We start from the raw sequence: 23061 nt of genomic DNA, 5'->3' as shown, positions 1-23061 counted from the left end.
TTGCGGTGGCCTCAATAGGCCTGACTTTGGGGTGAACATGGGGTGGGGACTGGACATTGTGCCTTCCCCACCCCATGATTTTTTTGTCTAATTGTAGTCCTGTAGGTCTGTGTCCAAGATGGCTGCCGTGAAGAGAGAGTGGACACTGGCGCGCTTTGGCTGCCGCTGCTCTCTCTTCACACTGTTTTTGATTTTCTGTTTTTGGATTGAATTCTGTTTTTAATTTGTGTCTCTGTGATGTCTTTATTACTTGTTATATTCCGATTATATGTTATTCCGATTACTATGTAAGGTGTCCTTGAGATGTCTGAAAGGCGCCCATTAAATAAAATTTATTATTATTATTATTAAGGTGAAAAGGGTACAGAGAAGATAGGGCTAGAGGGTCTGAGCTATCGGGAGAGGTTGAATAGGCTGGGACGCTATTCCTTGGAACGCACTAGGATGAGAGTTGATCTTATTGAGGTGTACAAAACCATGACTGGCAGAAATCCTGGGGTGGGGGTGACGTGTTCCTCCCATGTTTTGGAGGTGGGGGACAACCCCACCCACCAACCACAGGTTTTGTGAAACATGTTGCAGCAAAACACACAAGCTGCCCCGGAACTGGCTGTAACCGTCCAGGTGGGCGGGCAGGTCCCCCACCCAGCCCCCGTGTTTTAAAGGCGATTTCCGCCCATCAGATGAGAGAGATAGATCAGGTAAATGCAAGAGGAAGATAAAGGACACATTCGTTCACTCACTCTTAACTTGGATGTTTGATTTCCCCACTGTGGATTGACATCATCCCTAATTGCAATAACTCGATTGGCTGCTGGTTCATTTATCCATTGAAGGATAAGTGTGATTGTGCCCATTGCCATATAAAGTCAGCAGTTCAGATAGTCAAACCATGCCAGCCACGTTCTAAATATGTATTACATCAATAATTCGACCGTTAATCTCGGGTTCATTAGTATATTTAATAAACTTGTTCGGGATGATGCGTGGAAAACAGCGAAGTTTGTTCGCCAACATAACTAGCAGCCCATTGAGAGGAATTATTGACGGATTAGTTAGTATCAGTCGAACACTGCCGCTTTGTTGAGGACACCGCCGCGGAGCATTCCCATCAAATGTAGTTCAGTGTCAATGAGGTCAAGGATAATATGATTGCAAAGTGGTTTTGCAGTCCAAAAACATGCTCCAGTTCTTTTTTGGCGAATTGCTCATGTGGTTTACACAACCAGATCAAGAATAATATGATCGAAAAGTGCCAGTCTAAACGTTCAATAGGCCTGTAGATAGGCACAAGGAAGTGCAGGCCCTTCGACCCACCGAGTCCACGCCGACCAGCGATTCCTGCACACTAACACTATCCTACACACACTCGGGACAATTTACAACTTTATCGAAGCCCACAGACCCGTCCGTCTTTGCACCGCAGTCACTTTCAGTCAGCACCTGTAGTCAGGATCGAACCCGCATTTCTGGCGCTGTGAGGCTGGAATAGAGGGCGTATGGATCCTCTACCGCTGCGCCACTGGAATAGAGTGGGTATGGATCCTGTGCTGTTCTGTCCCATGTTCTATGTAACATTGCCCCAATCTTTGGTGAAGTGCTATTCTAGGTTAGTAGTCAACGAGATAAAGAATAATATAATTGGGGTATAAAAGTTGTCTTTCCAGTCTAAACCGTGCCCCGGTCTTTGGTGAATTACTACTGTAGTTTGGCAGCCAGCATTTGGTTCAACGAAATCAAGAATAATATGACCGAAAAGTACATTTCCAGTCGAAAACATTGCCCCATTCTTTATCGAGTTACGAGAACGTTTTAATGTCAACCCACGTCAAGAATATGTAGGAAGGAACTGCAGATGCTGCTTTAGACCGAAGATAGACACAAAATGCTGGAATAACTCAGCGGGGGCACTGAAAGCATCTCTGGAGGGGAAACAAGGTTGTGTGACGAGAAAGGTTTCGATCTGAATTGTCACCCATCCCTTTTCTTCAGCGATGCTGCCTGACCCGCGGAGTTACTCCAGAATGTTGTGTCCATCAAGAATAATATGATTGAAAAGTGCATGTACAGTCTCAAACATTATCCCAGTCTTTAACGAGTTCCGAGGAAGCTTTGGTGTCAATGCGACCAAGAATAATATAATAGTAAAGGGCATTTGAAATTTCAAAGTTTGCCCCGTCTTTGACAAATTGCTATTTTTGCTGAGCAGTCAATGAAATTAAGAATTATATAATTGGAAATGGCATTTGCAATTTAAAACTTTGCCGCTGTTTGCTATTTTTGTTTAGTAGCAAATGAACAATAATGTAAATGAAAAGTGCATTTCCAGTCTAAAGCACGTGTTGTCTGGTGAATCGCTATTGCGCTTTAGCAGTCAGAAGCTGCTCCATTCCTTCGCCGCTGCTGACGTGGGGAAAGCATGACGCCTTTGCAAGGGCAGCCGCGATTCAAATGTAGTGGTCCCTGTCGCGCACCGCAGGCTTGGTAGAGCCTGGAGAGTCTGGATTACAAACCGCACAACTCACTTCCTGCACCTCGGCTCCGAGGGGCGACCACACAGTATGTCAGAGTCCAGCAGCCCGCGGCGATGAATACAGCGAACAGCACTGAGATCCCGGCCGAAACGCTCTTCGGCGCCGGCGCTTACAAGGTGCTGGCGGTCGTCGTGGGCATGGTGGGTGCTGTGGGCTTCTGCAATAACCTCCTCATGTTGGTGCTTTACTGCAAATTCAAGAGGCTGAGGAGTCCCGCCAACCTCTTACTCGTCAACATCAGCATCAGTGACTTGCTGCTGTCGGTCTTCGGAATCTTCTTCACCTTGGTCTCCTGTGTGAAGGGGAGATGGGTTTGGGACAACGGTGCGTGCATCTGGGATGGCTTCAGCAACACGCTGTTTGGTGAGTGCCCCATCCCTCACCCTGACTGTGGGAGATCCATCGGAGAACCCACCCCCCACCTTCTCTCACCCCCTCCCCCCCCCCCCCTTCTCTCTCCCCCTCCTCCCCCTTCTCTCTCCTCCTCCTCCACTTCTCCCCCTCTCCTCCCCCTCTCCTCCCCCTCCCCTCCACTCTCCTCCTCCCCCTCCACTCTCCTTGCCCTCCCCCCCCCCTCCCTCCCCTCTCCTCCCCTCCCCTCTCCTCCCCTCCCCTCCCCTCCCCTCCCCTCCCCTCTCCTCCCCTCTCCTTCCCTCCAATACCTCCTCCTCCCCCTCCCATCCCCTCTCCTCCCCCTCCCCTCCCATCCCCCCCCTCACCTCCCCTCCCCTCACCTGCCTCCCTCACCTCCCCCTCCCCTCCCCTCCCCTCTCATCCCCCTCCCTTCTACTCCCCCATCCCCTCTCATCCCCCCTCTCTCCTCCCCCCTCTCTCCTCCCCCCTCTCTCCTCCCCCCTCTCTCCTCCCCCTCTCTCCTCCTCCCCCTCTCTCCTCCCCCCCTCTCTCCTCCCCCCCTCTCTCCTCCCCCCCTCTCTCCTCCCCCCCTCTCTCACCCCTCTCTCCTCCCCCTTCTCCTGCCCACCTCCTCTCCTCCCCCTCTCTCCTCCCCCCTCTCCTCCCCCCCTCATCTCCTCCCCCCCTCTCTCCTCCCCCCCTCCTCCCCCCCTCTCTCCCTCCCCCCTCTCTCCCCCCCCCCCTCCCTCCCCCCCTCTCTCCTCCCCCCCTCGTCTCCTCCCCCCTCTCTCCTCCCCCCCTCGTCTCCTCCCCCCCTCTCATCACCCCTCTCTCCTCCCCCCTTCTACTGCCCCCCCTCCTCCCCCTTCTCCTGCCCCCCCACCCCCTCTCCCCCCCCCTCCCCTCTCCTCCCCCCCTCCCCCCTCATCTCAACATCTCCTCCATCCCCCTCTCTCCCCCACCTTAACACCAGCTCAACTCTGCCTGTCCCGACAGCCCTGGATTGATGGGACACCGGCCCGGAGCAGTGGCGGCCCCAGGCTTACAGCCAGCATGGACCATCAGTCCAGGTTAACACAGCGGGACAGGCAGAGTTGAACTGGAGTTAGCACTTCTTCTCCATGCTGGCTGTAAGCCTGGGTGCTGCTACTGCTCCGGGCCACCACTGCTCCAGGGTCACGGACATCTATGGCCACCCACTGACAGGGATGGGACACTCGGAGGGGACGGGGATGCTCCAGTAGCAATTCAACAGCGCTTGCAGCGCCGGTGTCCCAGGTTCGATCCTGACTACGAATGAAATGCAGGTCTGTATACACACAGCAGTACAGCTGCCGAGAATGTTTATCGTGAGTGACCTATGACCTGGGCATGCGCAGTCGGAATACCGAACTCGCTTTTAGCTCAGGCCCTCGAGCCCAGGCAAACATTCTTGTAAATCTTCTCTGCACCCATTCCAACTGAACGACATCCTTCCTCTAGTAGGGTGACCAAACCTGAATGCAGTACTGCAAATGCGGACCCACCGCATGTATCGATGCTAACCTCTATTCCAGAAGTGTCTTCAGCACACTGCAGCTCCCTTGCAGCGCTTGACCAGAGCATTATCGCATGCAACATTTTTTTATGGAATGACTCAAAGGAGGGAAATGGGATGCAGAAAACATTGAAGGGAACTGGCAATGAAGGCGCTTATGGGATTGTTTAAATTATCAAAGTTATCCACTGTCAAGAGAACACAAATCAGTAGAAGCAGGAATGGGCCTTCAGGGCCTTCAAGCCTGCCCCATCAATGATAATGATCATGATGATTCTTTATTGTTGCTTGTTCTGCCCTCCCTTCATCCTCAGCAGCACGGCCTGTCCACCTCGGCCCAACTCGCTCCGACCGCAAGGTTCCTACTTCGGCCCAACTGACCGGCAGCTGGTCTCAACCTCTTCTATTGTGCCCTAATCCTTAATTCTTTGCAATATTAATCTGGCCTCTCTGCTGCTCTTTGGGAACAGGGACAGAGAATTCTGGAAATTGACCGGCCCCCGGGAGCAGAAATATCAACACACGTCAGTTGTAAATGTCCAACCCCTTATTTTGTCCCCTTCTTTGTGACCTTCCCATGAGTGATAACATCTCAACATGGATGGGCTGGAGGGAAAAATGAGACAAAAGGGTATCGGATAGAAGAGAGGAGTGAAATGTCAGACCAGGTGGAAAAAGGACAGGGGAGTGGAAATAGAAGGGAAATTAGGGGCTGGATGGGAAATGAGTGTATGAAGGAGGGGGAAGGAGTAGAGTGATTGGGGAGGGAGGAGATGGCAGTTAGTACATGGTCAAAACTTCATAGGAACTAAATAGTCTCCTGTCTACCAGGGCCTGGTGGATCTCATTTTTGTTAACCATTTTAATTCTCCTTTCCATTTCCATACCGATCTTTCTGTCATGGGCCTCACACAAACTGGAGCAACAGCAAGTAGTATTCTCTTGGGTAGCTTACAACCCAACAATATTAATTCTTCACTGTACTTGGTAAATGTTCTCCCCCCCCCCCTCTCCCCCCTTTACATTTTAATCCTCTCTTTATCTGATATCCCTTTGCCTCCTTTTCACCTGCAGCCTTTTCCACTTACTCCGCCCATCTGCTATTCAAACCACCCTTCCCCTCACCTGTATCCATCTATCACATACCAGGCTTTGTCTTTCTCTTTTAGAGCTTGCAGCTTTCTCCCCCCGAGTACAATCAGGCTGCTGAAGGCTCCTGAACTGAAACATGGCCTACCTATTCCCTCCACAGAAGTTGCCTCATTGGTAGAGTTCTCCACCACTTAATGTGTTGCTCAGGATTCCAGCATCTCGGTTTCCTTGTGTTCCCTTAGGATCTTCTGCCCCTCTCATTATTCTAAACTCCAGAGAATTCAGACCCAACCATCTAGTCTCTCCTTATAAGACAGTGTTCTCATTCCCAGACATTAGCCCAATTAATCTTCTTTAAACTGTCTTTAATGCCACAACAACCTTTCTAAGTAAGGGGAATCAAAACTGTGCATATTTGAGGTGTGGCCTCATTAAACCCTGTCGTAATGGAACAAAACTCGTTTCATGGGAGGAAGCAGAGTTAGTAGAGAGTTGTTCATTGGATTGAAGACCCTTTAGATTTTAGAGATACAAGACGGAAACAGGCCTTCAGCCCACTGAGTCAGCAGTGACCAGTGATTACCCTGTACGCTAACATTATCCTACACACCAAGGACAATTTACAATTTTACTGAAGCCAATTAAGCTACAAACATATATGTCTTTGGAGCTTGGGAGGGAACCGGAGCACCCGGAAAAAACTCATGCGGTCACAGGGAGAATGCAAAAACTCTGTACAGACAACATCCGTGGTCAGGATCAAACCTGGGTCTCTGGCGCTGTAGAGGGTCTGTCCCACTTGGGGCGTAATTTACGTGACAGGCCGGTAGTGACTGACAGCGCTGGTCGCGCGCATCATCATGCGTCCGGCGCAGCCGTCTGGAGCCCGTGACGTCATTTGAAGATGGACACAAAATGCAGGAGTTACTCTGCGGGACCGGCAGCATCTCTGGAGAGAAGGAATGGATGATGTTTCGGGTCGAGACTGTCATTCAGTCTGAAGAAGGGTCTCGACCCGAAACATCACCCATTGCTTCTCTCCAGAGATGCTGCCGGTCCCGCTGAGTTACTCCTGCATTTTGTGTCTATCTCCAATCGTCTTGGCCCTGCTCTGGGAGTAGAAGTGGGGGCGGATCCGGATCCGCAACGGCCGTGAGCCCCAGGCCGAGTTCAGCGATTGTTTGCCTGCTTCTGCTGCTGTTGGAGGTGAGACGTTGCGCCGCGTCAGGGTCTGACCGTCTTTGGCCGTCAGTTACGCGACGGGCGGGTGGCGCGCGAAGATTTTGTTCAGGACGAAGTCCCCACTCCTCCACACCACTCCATGCGCCTGTCCCACACACAAGCAGGTCGCGTAAATGGCGCGCAAATGACAGCCAAGTGGGACAGGCCCTTAGGGTAGCAACTCTACCGCTGTGCCACTGCGTCGCCTAATGGACTGGTGTTGTGGCTCAGGGCTGGTTATTCCTTGTCTTCTATATCAATGCTTTGGGTATGATTGTAAAAGTCGTGATTATTAAGTTTACAAATGACTCTGAAATAGGTAGTATCCTAGTTGAGTGAAGATGGTTATCAAGAAATATAATGGATCCTTGATCAGATGGCCAAGTGGGCTGAGGAATGGCAAATGGAGTTTAATTTGGCTAAGTGAGGTTTTGCATTTTCGGAAGTCGAACTAGGGCAGTGCCTTCACAGTGAACGGTAGCTCCTAGGGAACGTGATAGCGCAGAGGGACCAAGGAGTCCAAATAGACAGTTCCCTGAAAGTGGCATCACACTTAGGTAAGATGGCGAAGGTGGTTTTCTTTTTTACAAAATTAAATTTATTCAATTAGTTACAATAATATTTACACAACAAACAATAACGAAACACCCACCACCGTAATACAAAAAATGCTAGGTATTTTTACTACTAAACATCAAATTACTATCTTACAATCTGATGTGGGATACAGTCACCCCCTGCGGAGGTGGGGCCATATTGGACCTTGTACTGAAGATTAAGATGCACAGGTTTGACAGCGACTTGATCGTATGGGCGTACTGATAGAGCACAGAGGATTGTGGTGGAAGGCTATCATTAAGGCTGGAGGTCTTTGACCAGTGGAGTCCGCAGGAATCTGTGCTGCGACCTCTGTTGTTTGTGATATAAATAAATGACTTGGACATAAATGCAGATGGGTTGGTAAAGAATTTTGCATACAACACCAAGATTGCTGGAAATGTGGACCGTGAGGAAGGCTGTCAAAGTATACAGCAGGATATAGATCACTTTCAGAAACGGATGGAGAAATGGCAGATGGAGTTTAATCCAAGCAAGTGTGAGGTGTTGTACTTTGGGAGGTCAAATGTAAGGGTATGGTATGCAGTTTACGGCAATTACAGCATTGATGTACAGAGGGATCTTGGGGTCCAAGTCCATAACTTGCTGAAAGTGGTGACACAAGTTGATAGAGTGGTGAAAGAGGTATATGGTATGCTTGCTTTCATTAGTTGGGGCATTGAGTATAAGATCCTGAAAGCCATGTGGCAGCTTTATGGGACTTTGTTTTGGCCACATGAGCATTGTGTACAGTTCTGGTTGACCCATTACAGGAAGGATGTGGATGTTTTAAAGAAGGTGGCACAAGAGGTTTACTAGAATGTTGATTGAATTAGAGGGTATCGGCAATAAAGAGAGGTTGGACAAACTTGGGTTGTTTTCTTTGGAGTGTCAGAGTTGAAGGGTGACTTGATAGAAGGATATAAAATTATGGCAAGCATAAACAGGGTTGACAGTCAGAACCTTTATCCCAGGGCGGAAATGTCAAAGCAGGAGGGCACAGCTTTAAGGTGGTAGGGGCAAAGTTCAAATGAGATGTGCATGGTGACCTTTTTACACAGAGGGTGGTGAGTGCCTGGAATGCACTGCAGTGACGATAGTGACGTAACGAGACTTTTGGAAAGGCACGGGTATGCAGGAAATTGAGGGATATGGATCATGTGCAGGCAGATGAGATTAGTTTATCGGCATCATATCAGTGGGATTTCCCTGGGTGCTTCGGTTTCCTCCCACACTCCAGGATCAAGAAAAGAGCGTTCACGTCGCAGTCCTGTTTTCACCAATCTTTCCACCACCACGCACAAGAAGCGCAAGACAGACATTGTACGCAGATGTCGAGAAGTGGGTTCAGCTCTGGCTGAACAACTTCTAATCTTGTGTGTGGACTCAATAATAAGAAGAAGCACAGACAGTGTGGGCCAAAGTGCCTGCTCCTGTGCTGTACTGATCTATGGCCTCAGCTGAATGTAGTTTTGTTTTTTGTGCTGGACTACATTTGCATGCATCAAACTACATTGTGAATGTAATGGATCATTGTACAAATATCAGTTGGTATCAAGATGCCTCAGCTACTCCAAAACCAATTTATTCCCCAAAACCTGAATTTTGTTCTTCGCTACCAGTGTGAATTACATGTATTTACTTGAGATAGATAATGATCTTAGCGCAATTAGAGTCAGATTCATGCAGGTGGAAACAGACCCTTTGGCCTAACTTGCCCATGCTGTCCAAGATGCTCCATCTAACACTACACCCACCCACCTGTGTTAGGCCCATATTCCTCTAAACCTTTTCTATCCATGTATCCGCCCATATACCTTTTAAATGTTGTTAAAGTACCTGCCTCATCTAGCTCCTCTGGCAGCTCATTCCATATACCTACCACCCTCTGCGCAAAAAGGTTGCCCCTTGGGCTCCTATTAAATCTTTCCCCTACTTTAAACCTATGTCTGGTTCTTGATTCTGCTATTCTGAGTAAAAGACTGTGCATTTACCCTATCTATTCCTCTCCTGATATTGTACACCTCTGTAAGATCACCCCTCATCCTCCTGCGCTCCAAGGAATATAGTCTTAACCTGCACGACGACCTCTCCCTATAGCTCGGGGTTTCAAGTCCTAGCAATATCCTGGTAAATCTTCGCTGCATTCTCCACATAGAGTTCCAGTAAAAGCACAAACTTGCAGCTTCCTCACACCCAGAGCTTAGTTTTAGTTTAGAGATACGGTGCGGGAACAGGCCGTTCGGGCTACTGTCCACACCGACCAGCGATCACCCCCAGCACTTGGTGGGGACAAAGAACAAGGTACACTCGCATGATCCTACACACAAGGGACAATTTACAATTTTTACCAAAGCCAATTAACCTACAAACCTGCACGTCTTTGGAGTGTGGGAGGAAACCGGAAAACCCACAAAGCCACAGGGAGAAAGTATAAACTCAGTACAAACAGCACCCGTTGTCAGAATTGAACCTGGGTCTCTGGTAACTCTACCGCTGTACCACCCTCCTCTTAGTTGAATGAAAACATTTTGCACGGATTGAGGAGCCAGTGCCTGTACTGCATGACTCTGACTTGTACTCACCTTGGCAACTATCACTCTACGCACCCTCTCGTGTGGCCTGCCAGCTATGTCCATTACTAGAGTGACCACAAGGTGTTGCTCATCCTCAATGTGATCTGCATTTTATTGCTGTACTCTGACTTGGCCATTCTTAAACATCCTCCACATTACTTAACTGCCAGCCTCTTTTTCATTTGCAAAGACCTTGTACCGCTTCAGCTGGCAATAAATGTAACTATTAGATTTTGAAATGTTTTGGAGAATGCATTTAGAAATATTAGTCATAGAGTCACACAGCGTGGGAACACACCGACCATCATACCCCATCTGCACTAGTCCCACCTGCCTGTGTTTGGCCCAAATCCCACTAAATCTATTCTATCCAGGTGCATGTCTAAATGTTTCTTAAACGTTGCCTAGACTACCTGCCATAATATTTATTAATATTACAGAAAGACAAAAATACTATGCCAATACACAGAGAAGTATATAACAGGAACACGGATAGGTAACGTCATGGGTTGGGACCTGTACCCTAACATTATTCTACATACTAGGGACAATTTACAATTTTACTGGTCAATTAACCCAGAGAAAACCCACGCGGTCATGGGGAGAACGGACAAATTATGTATAGAGGATTGTACCCAAGCCTTTGGCGCTGTGAGGCAGTAACTCTGTCGCTGCGCCACTGTGCCTTTTATATGGCTCAATGGCCGTGATTAGACCCATTCCTTGTTTAGGTGCCATGTGTGGCTTGTCCAATGTCAGGGTAACAAATTTTATTTTGGGGTGGAAAGGGATGATTTCTGGGCCAAAATAGGAGCAAGCTTCTTGTGGGGTTTTTTTCTCTTTAAGAGGCAAGGTTTTATTTTCCTTAAAGGTTTGTGCGGATGAGCTGAAGACTCACTGACTTCACTTACTCATGACTTACCCTTGTCTGAAATGCTGGGGGAGCTGTTTCACTAATTTTGTATTGGGTTTAAATCCCCGAAGAATTTGATTGCAAGACTGGACATAAAGTGCTGGAGCAACTCAGCGGGTCAGGCAGGCAGTATCTCCGGTGGAAAAGGATAGGTGACGTTTCGGGTTGGGACCCATCTTCAGACAGTTCTCTCTATCGGTCAATGCACTGTCCAGGCATTGTCTGAATGTCTAAAATAACTTGCAAAACATGCAGGGAGCATTGTGCTAACCAGAGAACACAGACACTTATAGCTGTGTGATCACATTTGTTTAGTATTTAGTTTAGTGATAAAGTGTAGGAACAGGCCCTTCGGCTCACCGAGTCCACGCCGACCAGCGATTACCCATACACTAGTTCTATCCTACACACTAGGGACAATTTGCAGAAGCCAATTAACCTACAAACCTGCACGTCTTTGGAATGTGGGAGGAAACCGAAGCACCCAGAGAAAACCCACGCAGTCACAGGGTGAATGTACAAACTCCATACAGACAGCACCTGTGGTTGAGATTGTCACTGGCACCGTAAGGCAACATCTCTACCGCTGCGCCATGCCACTGTGTCACTGGATCTATATTGTGATATTCTCCTCCCACAGCACTAGGGTAGTACCTGAATCAAAAGGACTGTAACAATTCAAGTGGGCAGCCAACCTTCTGTTTTGGAAGGTCGTCTAGAGATGGGCAATAAATAGAAACCCTTGCTGGAATGGCACCAACATCCTTTTAAAAACATTTCTTAAAAATACCAAACGCTCTTGATAAACAAGAAGCAGAAGTTGGGATAATGCCAGCATTTTCTTTTTTTTTCAATTCTCTGAAAGGGGATCCTGTTTTCTGGTTCCAATACACCCGGACGTTTACGCTGATAGATACCATTGGATTTGGGACCAACTTGGATGGGGCATCTTGGGCAGTATGGAAAATTTGGGCTGAAGGACCTGTTTCCATGCTGTCTGACCTAAACACTCCTTAAACTTGCCCTAATTTAATTTGTTTCAAGCCTGTTTTATAGTTAAATGAAAAACTACCCATCTAAAATGTTGCCTCTCCTGACAGATGCTGCCTAAGTTGCAGAATGTTTCTTGCATCTTCTGGTTGTATTTCAGGCGATCTTGTTCTGGTGACTTTCTGCACACATCATAAAGATGGTGTACAAAATGAACAAAATGTACTTAAAACAACTTCAATTTCTTTAAATGCAACTAAGCCAGCAGAGATTAAAGTGCCTGGTAAAACATCTGGCAATTAGAAGGGGAAAGGATAAGGGATAACTTTGGCACTGTCCCCTCATCTGGGAGAGGACTAAAAGATAACTAAGATTTTAATAAATGATGAATGATAAATAAGAAACAGTAGTTGCTGGGATAAAGCCAGAACTTCTCTCTTTCAGTTTTTTTCAATTCCTTTTTTTTGTTTCCAATACACCCAGCCGTCTACACTTGGTTGAAGAAGGGTCTCGACCCTAAACGTCATTGATTCCTTCTCTCCAGAGATGCTGCCTGTTCCGCTGAGTTACTCCAGCTTTCTGTGTCTAGACAGTCAGAATCTTTATCCCAGAGTAGAAATGTCAAAGACATGAGGGCATAGCTTTAAGGGGGTAGGAAACACCAGCATCTGCTGTTCCTTCCTACACATTTGGTCCACATTTGTAGATGGGATTTACCTGGATCGGTAGCTGCTGCAGTAGACTGAGCGTGCAGGTTGACCGTATTTTGGACTTTTGGAAATGGTGCCAAAATATGGTGGCGCCTGCATGTGTAAATATGCAAAAAGTATTTCACTGTGGCAAATAAAGCACCATTGAATACTGCAGGAAGGAACTGCAGATGCTGATTTATACCAAAGATAGACACAAAATGCTGGAGTAACTCAGCAGGGCAGGCAGCATCTCTGGAGAGGAATGGGTGACGTTTCCGGTCAAGACGTCTGAAGAAGGGTCTCAACCCGAAACGTTACTCATTCCTTCTCTCCAGAGATGCTGCCTGCCCCGCTGAATTCCTTCGGCATTTTGTGTCTATCTACATCATTGAATACTGTTGGATTTGGGACTTGCCTGGATGGGGCATTTTGGGAGGCATGGACAATTTGGGCCGAAAGGGCCTGTTTCAATACTGTATGTCTCTGACTGTATTTCATTTTTAAATCCATGTTCAGAGGTTATGAGTAAAATTTAATGTTGCTGTTAAAGATAAAAATTGTTTATTAACATCCCTTTATTGATCTTATGGAAACATAATTTTTTTAAAGGATTGGACAGGCTAGATGCAGGAAAAATGTTCCAGATGTTGAGGGATTCCAGAACCTGTGGTTACAGGTTAAGAATAAGGGGTAGGCCATTTATGACTGAGATGAGGAAAAACGTCTTTACCCAGAGAGTTGTGAATCTGTGCAATTCTCTGCCACAGAAGGCAGTGGAGGCCAATTCACTGGATGTTTTCAAGAGAAAGTTAGATTTAGTTCTTGGGACTAAAATTATCAAGGAATATGGGGGAAAAGCAGGAATGGCGTACTGATTTTAGATGATCAGCCATGATCACATTGAATGGTGGAGCTGGCTCGAAGGGCCGAATGGCCTACTCCTGCACCTATTTTTCTATGTTTCTATAAACTTTGTTTGCTAGATGCATGGTGCCCGAGGGGCATAGTGTGAAACTGTGCTGACTAATTAATTGTTTTCCAGCTTCTTGCGTCTACTGTTCTAATGACACTATATTGATAAATGGAAGCACGCTCTAGATAATGCCACATCTGTGTCGCCCTGTTCATTTTGGCAGTGTTCTTTCTTGCCATACATAAATTTTTCTTGCCTCCTCGTAAGATAAGAATAATGAGACCAAGGCGTTCAACAAAGAAACCAGATTCCTAGTCTCTCTTATGCTGGACTGTGTTATTTTGATTTTCATAAATACCTGATTCAACAATTTGCTTGCAATTATTTCCTCTCTACGCAAGAACTCAAGAGATTAGGAGCAGGTCTATAATTACCTGCCCCCACTTTAATGGCGGCACGGTGGTGCGGCGGTAGAGCCTTACAACGCCAGAGACCCGGGTGCTGTCTGTGTGGAGTTTGCACGTTCTCCCTGTGACCATTCCTTCTCTCCAGAGATACTGCCTGTCCCGCTGAGTTACTCCAGCATTTTGTGTCTGCTTCCCTGTGACCACAAGGGTTTCCTCCAGGTGCTCCGGTTTTCCTCCCACGTCCCAAAGACATGCGGGTTTGTAGGTTAATTAGCCTCTGTAAATTGCCCCGATTGTGTCGGGAGTGGATGTGAAAGCAAGATAACATAGATCCAGTAGTTCGATCGGGTGATCGATGGTCAGCATGGACTTGATGGGCTGAAGTGCTGTTTCCGTGCTGTACCTTTCGATCAAAAACCTGCAAGTTACATTAACCGTGACAGGGAGTGAATGGGTGGATGGGGAGGACAGAAATGTTCAAAGGCTGCACTGCTAACAAAATCCAAGGTCATTTTGTGTAAATATTAACTCCAAGAGCACATCAGATGATGGGTTGCACAACAATTTGAAAAGTTTGGTTGTTACCAATGCTGACAGGGTCAACATTAATCTGCCCCTTGTCCCATTTCTGAATCCAATGGCATGAGCTACTGCAGATACAAGAGACTGAATTTGCAGGAGCCTTGAGCAAAAATCTGCTGGAGAAGCTCAGGCGGTCAGGCAGCATCTGTGGAGGGAAATGGACTGATGACACTAAGGCGGGGACCTTTCTTCACACTGTTACTGAAGCAGTCTGGAGAAGGGTCCGAAACTGAAGCATCATCTGTCCATTTCTTCCCACAGATGCTATCTGAACCACTGAGTTCCTCCAACATTTTGTTTGTTGCCATGAGCTTTTTTATTTGCTTCTGTCTCTGCCCTCTCCCTGTCTCTGCTCACTCTCTCTCTCTGCCCTCTCTCTGTCTGCCCTCTCTCTGTCTCTGCCCTCTCTCTGTCTCTGCCCTCTCTCTGTCTCTGCTCCTCTCTCTGTCTCTGCTCCCTCTCTCTGTCCTCTGCCCTCTCTCTGTCTCTGCTCCTCTCTCTGTCTCTGCCCCTCTCTCTGTCTCTGCCCTCTCTCTGTCTCTGCCCTCTCTCTGTCTCTGCCCTCTCTCTGTCTCTGCCCTCTCTCTGTCTCTGCCCTCTCTCTGTCTCTGCTCCCTCTCTCTCTCTCTGCCCTCTCTCTCTCTGCTAGCTCTTTCTCTACCTGCTCCCTCTCTAGCCGCACCTGTGAGTTGGGGGCTATGCGTGAGTGGATAGGGCGGGGGATGGTGTAAAAGGAGCGAATTAATAATATTAATATAATATCAAGGGAGGTGGTAGTGTGTGTGTGTGGGAGGTGGTTAGTGTGTGTGTGGGGGGTGGTTAGTGTGTGTGTGTGGGGGGTGGTTAGTGTGTGTGGGGGGTGGTTAGTGTGTGTGGGGGGTTGGTTAGTGTGTGTGTGTGGGGTTGGTTAGTGTGTGTGTGTGTGTGTGGGGGGGGGGGGGGGGGGGGGGGTTAGTGTGCCGCAGGCCGCCCGCAACCGCGCATTGAGGGGATGGGACCCAAAGGGTCCCACTTCATCTATAACGATTAAAAAGGACTGGGGACAAAATTCCCCTTTGTCTAACACAATTGCTAACCCCAAATGGGGCTGAGACCCTATTGCCCCATTTTACTTGTATAGTCCGGTGGGCATACCAGTAAGCCGGAATTCTCACAATGTATTTAGGCACCCCTCTTTGACTCAATTTAACAAACAGCTTTCTATGATTAACACGATCAAAGGCTTTGGAAGCATCAATAAAGCACACGAGAATTGATGAGTTTTTAACCTCGATATTTGTTTACAATCTCCTTTAGGGCATATATACACGTCAGTGCCATGTTTGGCTTTAAAACCAAACTGGTTATCTGTGGAGTTAACAAACTCATTCTTCTTCTTACGTATGACGTGCACAGCCTAAAGTTGTAGGACAACTTGTTCTATTTGATCTTATTTGATTATGCACACCAGGTTGACTGCATTCGTTGAAACAGGAAGGTTGCAATTTCCCACCCCAACAAACTCATTTAAGCTATCCAGCAGAATTCTTTCTGTGACCTTTGACAATATGCTGGTTAAAGCTATGGGCCTGTAATTATTTAGGCTGCCTACTTTACCAGCTTTGTCCATAATGACCGGCACTAGCAGAAGAGACAACATTGAGTCTGGTAACAAGCCATGAATCATAAAGCCAGTAAAACAAATAGCAAGGAGAGGAGCTATCCTCATACTCGCATACTTAAGATGTTCAGCAGAAATATGATCTAAGCCCCTTGCTTTGTTGTTGGACAGCTCGTCCATGGCATGATACACCTCATGTGACATAATCACTATTGAATCATTACTCTAAATATTGTCCACCCTATACAAATCACCTTGGACACAGCTGAATAAAGTACTATAATGCTGTCGCCATAACTCTGCGATATCAGCTGTTCCGGAGATTCCATCTACAGTGCATGGTAGAGATGTTTTGCTGCTGTTAAGAGCTCTCACTTCTTTGCAAAAATCAGTAGCATTGTTATTTAGCAGTTTCTTAGCCATGGAATCAGCCCTCATAGCTTGCTCATTTTTACAGATGAAGCGAACAGCATACGTATATCTTGCATTAGTGAGCTTCTTGTACTCAAACACAGGCCCCTGTCTGGGTCTACCTGCCATAGCCCATGATTTAGTAGTTACATGGGCTTCGGCATGATACTCAGCTACATACTTATTCCAGGCAGGCCTGGTGTTATGTGTCTTATTTTTATGCTTGCAGTAGGGCTTACTGCTTACATATAAAGCGCTTACTATATCATTACACATAGAGCAGATATCTCTCCTATGCTTCACATCCTTACAATTATCATTACTACACATTATTGCATCTTTAGGTAGATGAATATTGCTTAAGGATTTATCTGTATGAGCATAATAGTCAAAGATGTCTTCCTTTGTGAGGGTTGACCAGTCCAGTTTTTCTGTGTTAAAGCTATTTCCATCTCTGGATGCCACAGGTAGATGTTCAACATTTATTGACATAGCGATAGGTATATGATCAGTCATTGCTGCACCATACAGAATGCTCAATGAGGCATGTGCATCAGCTGTATTAATACAATGATCCAGCCATGACGTAGTGTGCCAGGCCTCACTAATGTAAGCATAACTATCTATAAGTAAAAGCAATTTGCTTGACAATATAACATTATTATCTTGACAGAACTGAACCATATGATTGGCAAATAATGAGTGCCTGTCTGAAATATCTGCATTCATATCCCCAATGACATATACACTAGAATAATTATTGTTTTTAATATAGGAATAGATGAAAGCAAGCCTATTTAAATATTCATCCTCATTCTGATGGCATTCATAGGGCGTATATACATTTGGGATAACAAATTCCTTGTCGTTGTGAGCAAAGTGTATTGCAATACACCAGTCAGCATCAAGCCGAACCACATTTATTGATGAGTCAAGCTTCTTGTTCCATAGAAAAGTCACACCCCCTGGTATCCTACAGATAAAGTTTTGGCGTCTAGGTCTGGTGAAAACTTGGAGGCAAAAACACTCACCAGTTTAGTCTTGATCATTTTGATGTTACCCGCAGCTCCGGTACCAATAATAGGCATAATGTTAATGGATTTCTTTCTCTGCCCGGGGGCAATAATGCGCAATCTTGGCTATCCAACTGTGTTCTCTGGAACATGACGTCGATGTTTATTGACGTGTTTATTGTTTATTGCAAGATAAAATCCAGTCAAGTCCGATTAAAGATAGTCTGAGGGTCTCCAATGAGGTAGATGATAGATCAGGACTGCCGTATAGTTGTTGTTATGACAGTTCAGTTGCCCGATAACAGCTGGGAAGAAACTGTCCCCGAATCTGGAGGTGTGATTATTATTCTATGCAGAATGCAACGTTGTGTTACTGGATAAGGAGAGGACAAGATATTATTTACTACTTCTATTCTTTAATGAAAAGCTTATTATTTTATTGTAAAGAACAATAAAAACTATAGGGCCACATAGCAAATTACTGTTGAAAATTATTGAGTACCATGAAGAAAGGAATGGGTTGATGCCAGATATGTTTAGTTTAGTTTATTGCCACGTGTGCTGTGGTAGAATGAAAAGCTTTTCATTCTGTAAAATGCTAACCAGCCAGTGGTATGACTATACATGATTGTAATTGAGCCAACCACTGTGTGCAGATACATGATGAAGAGGATAACATTTAGTGCAAGATAAAGTTGAGTAAAGTCCAATTAAGGTTTGTCCAAGGGTCTTCAGTAAGGTAGATAGTAGCTCAGGACCACCCTCTAGTTGGTAATAGATGGTTCATTTGCCTGATAACAGCTGGGAAGAAACTGTCCCTGAATCTGGAGATGTGCGTTTTCACACTTCTGTACCTCGTGTCTTTTGGGAGAGGGGAGAAGAGGAAGTGAGACTGGTCCTCGATGATGCTGGTGGCCATGCCGAGGCAGCATGAAGTGTAGATGGAGTCAGTTGAAAGAATTTAATGTATCCACATCTCATTTTAATTTTGCAGGAATTTCATCAATAATGTCGCTGACTGTCTTGGCATATGAGCGTTATCTCCGGATGGTGAATGCAACGGCGATTGACTTCACCTGGGCTTGGCGGGCCGTCACATATATCTGGCTGTACTCGTTGGCTTGGAGTGGAGCCCCATTAATTGGCTGGAACAGATATACTCTGGAGGTCCACAGACTTGGCTGCTCAGTCAACTGGGACTCACAAAGCCCCAGTGACACTTCATTCATCCTCTTTTTATTCCTGGCATGCCTGCTTGTCCCTGTAAGCGTCATAGCTTACTGCTACGGGAATATTTTGTACACCATGAAAATGGTAAGTTAAAACCTCTTCTGTCCAACGTACTAGTGCGAGGGGACATTCAGAGCGAACACTGATAATAATTGTTTACTATTGAGGACACAAGCAGCGTCTTTTCTTGCCATGTTAGTCTTTTTACAATTGCTGTTGCAATGGCAATGTTTTCTTGTCGGATGACGGGCAAACAGCTGAGGGGGCACACTCATCCATGGTCTGATTGAGTCAACAGGAGCTTCTGCTTCAATGCTATGCTCTCCATAATAAGTTCATGTCATAGCAGCAGAATTAGGCGATTCGGCCCATCAAGTCTACTCCACCATTCAATTATGGATGATCTAACTTTCCCTCTCAACCTCATTCTCCTGTCTTCTCCCCACAACCCCCGACACCCTTACTAATCAAGAATGCGTCAATCTCTGCTTTAAAAATACCCAGTGACTTGGCCCCTTCACCACCCTCTGCCTAAAGAAATTCCTCTTCATCTCCTTTCTAAAGGTACTTCGGAGGTAACCCTAGAGCAGGAAAAGGAAAGGATAAGGAAATCTTTTAGGACTGAGATGAGAAAAACATTTTTTACACAGAGAGTGGTGAATCTCTGGAATTCTCTGCCACAGAATGTAGTTGAGGCCAGTTCATTGGCTATATTTAAGAGGGAGTTAGATGTGGCCCTTGTGGCTAAAGGGATCAGGGTGTATGGAGAGAAGGCAGGTACAGGATACTGAGTTGGATGATCAGCCATGATCATATTGAATGGCGGTGCAGGCTTGAAGGGCTGAATGGCCTACTCCTGCACCTATTTTCTATGTTTCTATTCAACAACTCTTTGGCCCCTGTGCTATAATTATCTGTGGAGATGTATGCATATACTATGTCACTGCTGGGGAATAAAATCCAGGGTTCCTACACTGGGAGTTCACAATGTTGGGTGAAGAACCTTGGACATTACATTCTGGCATGAATTAGAACCTTCTCCAATAATCAGGATGCACATCCAAGGAAAGCAATCTCATCTGGTTTATTATCTATTTCCAAATATGACCATGACTTTCTTGTTCCTGCAGCTTCGAAACATTCAAGACCTTCAGACAACCCGATTTGCAAAGATCTTATTGTACGAGAAGAATATGTCCAAGATGTGCTTCTTCATGATCGCTGTTGCCTTTTCATGTTGGCTGCCCTACGCTGTGACGTCCTTTATGGTGGTTTACGGTTACACCGATGTCATTACGCCCACCGTAGCCATTATAGTTTCACTGCTTGCCAAATCAAGCACAACAGCCAATCCCATCATTTATACCATCACGAGCAGAAAGGTAGGTCGTGATACTTACCATCCTCTTTAGAAGAAACAGCTCATTTGGAATTTCCTCACTTTAGCCTGGTTGTTTGAGAGTGAATAACCTGAAACATCTTGCATGTTCTTCACCATTTCGATGACTTCTAATTCCTAGATCCCCATCACCTCACCTCTATCATGAACATTCAGTGCCTTTACTTCACTTGAACCCATTAGGAAGGCCTCCAAACCCTCTGTTGTTAATTAGACACAATTAGTTTAGTTTAGAGATACAGAGCAGAAAAGGCCTTTGGCCCACCATGTCCATGCTGTCCAATCCCTGTACATTGGCACGATCTTATACACTAGGGACAATTTACAATGTTTCCCAATGCCAATTAACCTACAAACCTGCACATCTTTGGAATGTGGTAGGAAGCTGGAGCTCCCAGAGAAAACCCATGCTGTCATGGGGAGATCGTACAAACTCCATACAGACAGCACCTGTAGAGAACCAAGGTTTCTGCCGCTGTAAGGCAACAACTCTCTCATTGTGCCATCGTGCTGCCCTAGTTGATGTTCTCCTCAACTATCACTCCTCTGCTTGGCAGAACTTGCCCTCCCCCTTAACAATTTGTTTTTACTCCTCTCATTTTAAGTCAAATGTGTAGCCATGGACAATTGCATGTGCCCCAGACATGCCTGTCTTCTTGTTCGTTGCAAAGGACACGCCTTGCTGCAAATATACCCCGGCCCATTTCCCAACTCTTTCTCACTTCATCAATTGCATTGGGGCTGCCTCCTGCACCCATGCAGAACACGTTGATTTCATTAACTTCCACCCTGCTCCAAGTACGCTGACTATTTCTGACACTTCTCTCTCCTTTCTTGTTCTCTCTCTATCTCCATCACAGGGACCCAAAGCTATAGTCAAACGTGGATATGTAGGACTATGGGGACATAGCACAAACTTCAGTGCCACCCTCACTGCTCTTACATCATGCATAGGCTAAATCAAAAACATAAATCAGTTGGGCTTTGTGATAATCCAGTTGCTTCAATCCATATTTATCTAATCAATTGAGTAATTTTCCTGTTGATTTGATAGATATGTTAATCCAGGTCTTGTGTAGGAAAGAACTACAGATGCTGGTTTAAATCGAAGGTAGACACAAAATGCTGGAGTAACTTAGCGGGTCAGGCAGCATCTCTGGATGGAAGGAATGAGTGAAGCTTTGGGTTGAGACCCTTCTTCAGGCTGATCAGTCTCTTATTCACAGCCACCTCATCACATGTAGTTCTGCCTCTATATACAAAACCATGAGGGGAATGGGCAGGCTAGAAGGACAGAGTCTTTTACCCAGAGTTGGGAAATCGAGAACCTGAGGACAAAGGTTTAAGGTGGGTGGGGAATGATTTAATAGAACCTGGGGGGCTTTTACTTTTTTTTTACACGAAGAATCGTAAGTGTATGGAACAAGCTGCTGGAGGGGGTAGTTGAGGCAGGCACTATCACAACATTTGAGAAACATTTAGACAGGTAAATGGATAGGATAGGTTTAAAGCGATATGGGCCAAATGCAGGCAGGTGGGGCTTGTGTATATGGGGCTTGTTGGTCGGTTTGGGCAAATTGGGCCAATGGACCTGTTTCCATGCTGTATATCTCTCTGACTAATTCATGAACAGTAATTAAAGTAAAACTGACATTTCTGTGATCCTCTCAACAGTATCGATGGTGCCTAATGCAACTCCTTTGCTCTCGTCTTATGAGCATCAAGTGGGCAATTAAAGATCGCACCGTTAGAGTCCGGGGTGACAAACCGGTCAAGCCCATTGTCACTTCTGAAAAAGTTGCAGACAGGCCAAAAAAGAGAGTGACTTTCAGTTCTTCTTCGATAATTTTCATCATAACAAATGACGAAACTCAGGATATTGGTAGCACTGCTGAACTCAATGCCACCAACCCCAATGCTGTTCAGGTGAGACCTTTGAGACCGGAAAGAGCATCAAGAGGAAACATTCAATGTTGATGTGTGCCATGGTCCCTTTTAGACTGAGACACTGCATCGCGATGGTTTGTACAATTAAGTACTGAGGAAAAGCAATATTAAATTGTGTTATTTATATTTTAGCAGTCCGTGTTTTATTTTCAATGATTCAATGGTGCTTTATTTGTCACAGGTGCAACTGCAGAATGAAATTCTTCTTGTACATTTGCACATGCAGGGGGCCCCACGCTTTGACCCCTTTTCCACAAGTCCAAAGGCCAATCGCCTATGCGCTGGGTTTACTGGAGCAGTTCCTGATCTAAGTGAGCTCCAGGCTCCTGCAGGGCCTTCTGTTGCCCTCAACCAGCTAGGCCTGCGAACCAACATCCCTCTTCTTGCCCGGCCATCCTTGTATCCCGGGGGTGCCTGCTGCAGATGACCTTGAAGGCACTGGAGACATTATCCCGGTTCACTCTCCTCACGTTCCCCCAGTACCACGGTCCGCCGAGCCTTCAGATCCTCTATGTAATGTGAGACGTATGCGGAACAACACATTCACATTCTCACTAACCTTGATCTGATTAGTTCTAATCATCCGCTACGTACACCATCAAACTTTAAATATTAAATGATATTTAAATAAGCTCTCCAATTAGAACACCCCGAAGAAGGATGTAAGGGAATAGTCATACAGTGTGGAAACAGTCCCTTCGGCCCATCATGTCCCAACTACGCTAGTCCCACCTGCCTGCGTTTGAACCCTATTCTTCTAAACCTGTCCGATCCATGTACCTGTCCAAGCGTTTCTTAAACGCTTCAATACAACCTGCCTTAACTAACTCTTCCAGCAGCTCGTTCCATACACCCACCACCCTCTGTGTGGAAACAGTTACCCCTCAGGTTCCTTTTAAACCTTTGCCCCCTCACTTTAAACCTATGTCCTCTATTTCTTATTTCCCTTACTCTGGGCAAGAGCTCCCTGTGCGTCTACCCGACCTATTCCTCTCATGATTTTGTTCATTTCCATAAGTTCACCCCTCATCCTTCTGCTCTCCAATGAATAAA

The 23061-nt window shown here is 46.1% G+C and overlaps 1 protein-coding gene across 1 annotated transcript; it reads left to right on the top strand.

The window, feature by feature from the left end:
* The first annotated feature begins 2379 nt into the window (after positions 1-2379).
* Positions 2380-22099, top strand: opn3 (opsin 3). Its single transcript, XM_033025468.1, has 4 exons — positions 2380-2897; positions 18427-18746; positions 19793-20044; positions 21736-22099. The coding sequence occupies exons 1-4, from the start codon at positions 2588-2590 to the stop codon at positions 22036-22038; spliced, it is 1185 nt and encodes a 394-aa protein (XP_032881359.1). The 5' UTR covers positions 2380-2587; the 3' UTR covers positions 22039-22099.
* Positions 22100-23061: the final 962 nt, after the last annotated feature.

The sequence above is a fragment of the Amblyraja radiata genome, chromosome 8 (assembly GCF_010909765.2).
Source record: "Amblyraja radiata isolate CabotCenter1 chromosome 8, sAmbRad1.1.pri, whole genome shotgun sequence".
Classification (NCBI taxonomy): Eukaryota; Metazoa; Chordata; class Chondrichthyes; order Rajiformes; family Rajidae; genus Amblyraja; species Amblyraja radiata.
Note: the sequence above shows the minus strand (reverse complement) of the source record. Positions and strands in the feature narration are given on the sequence as shown.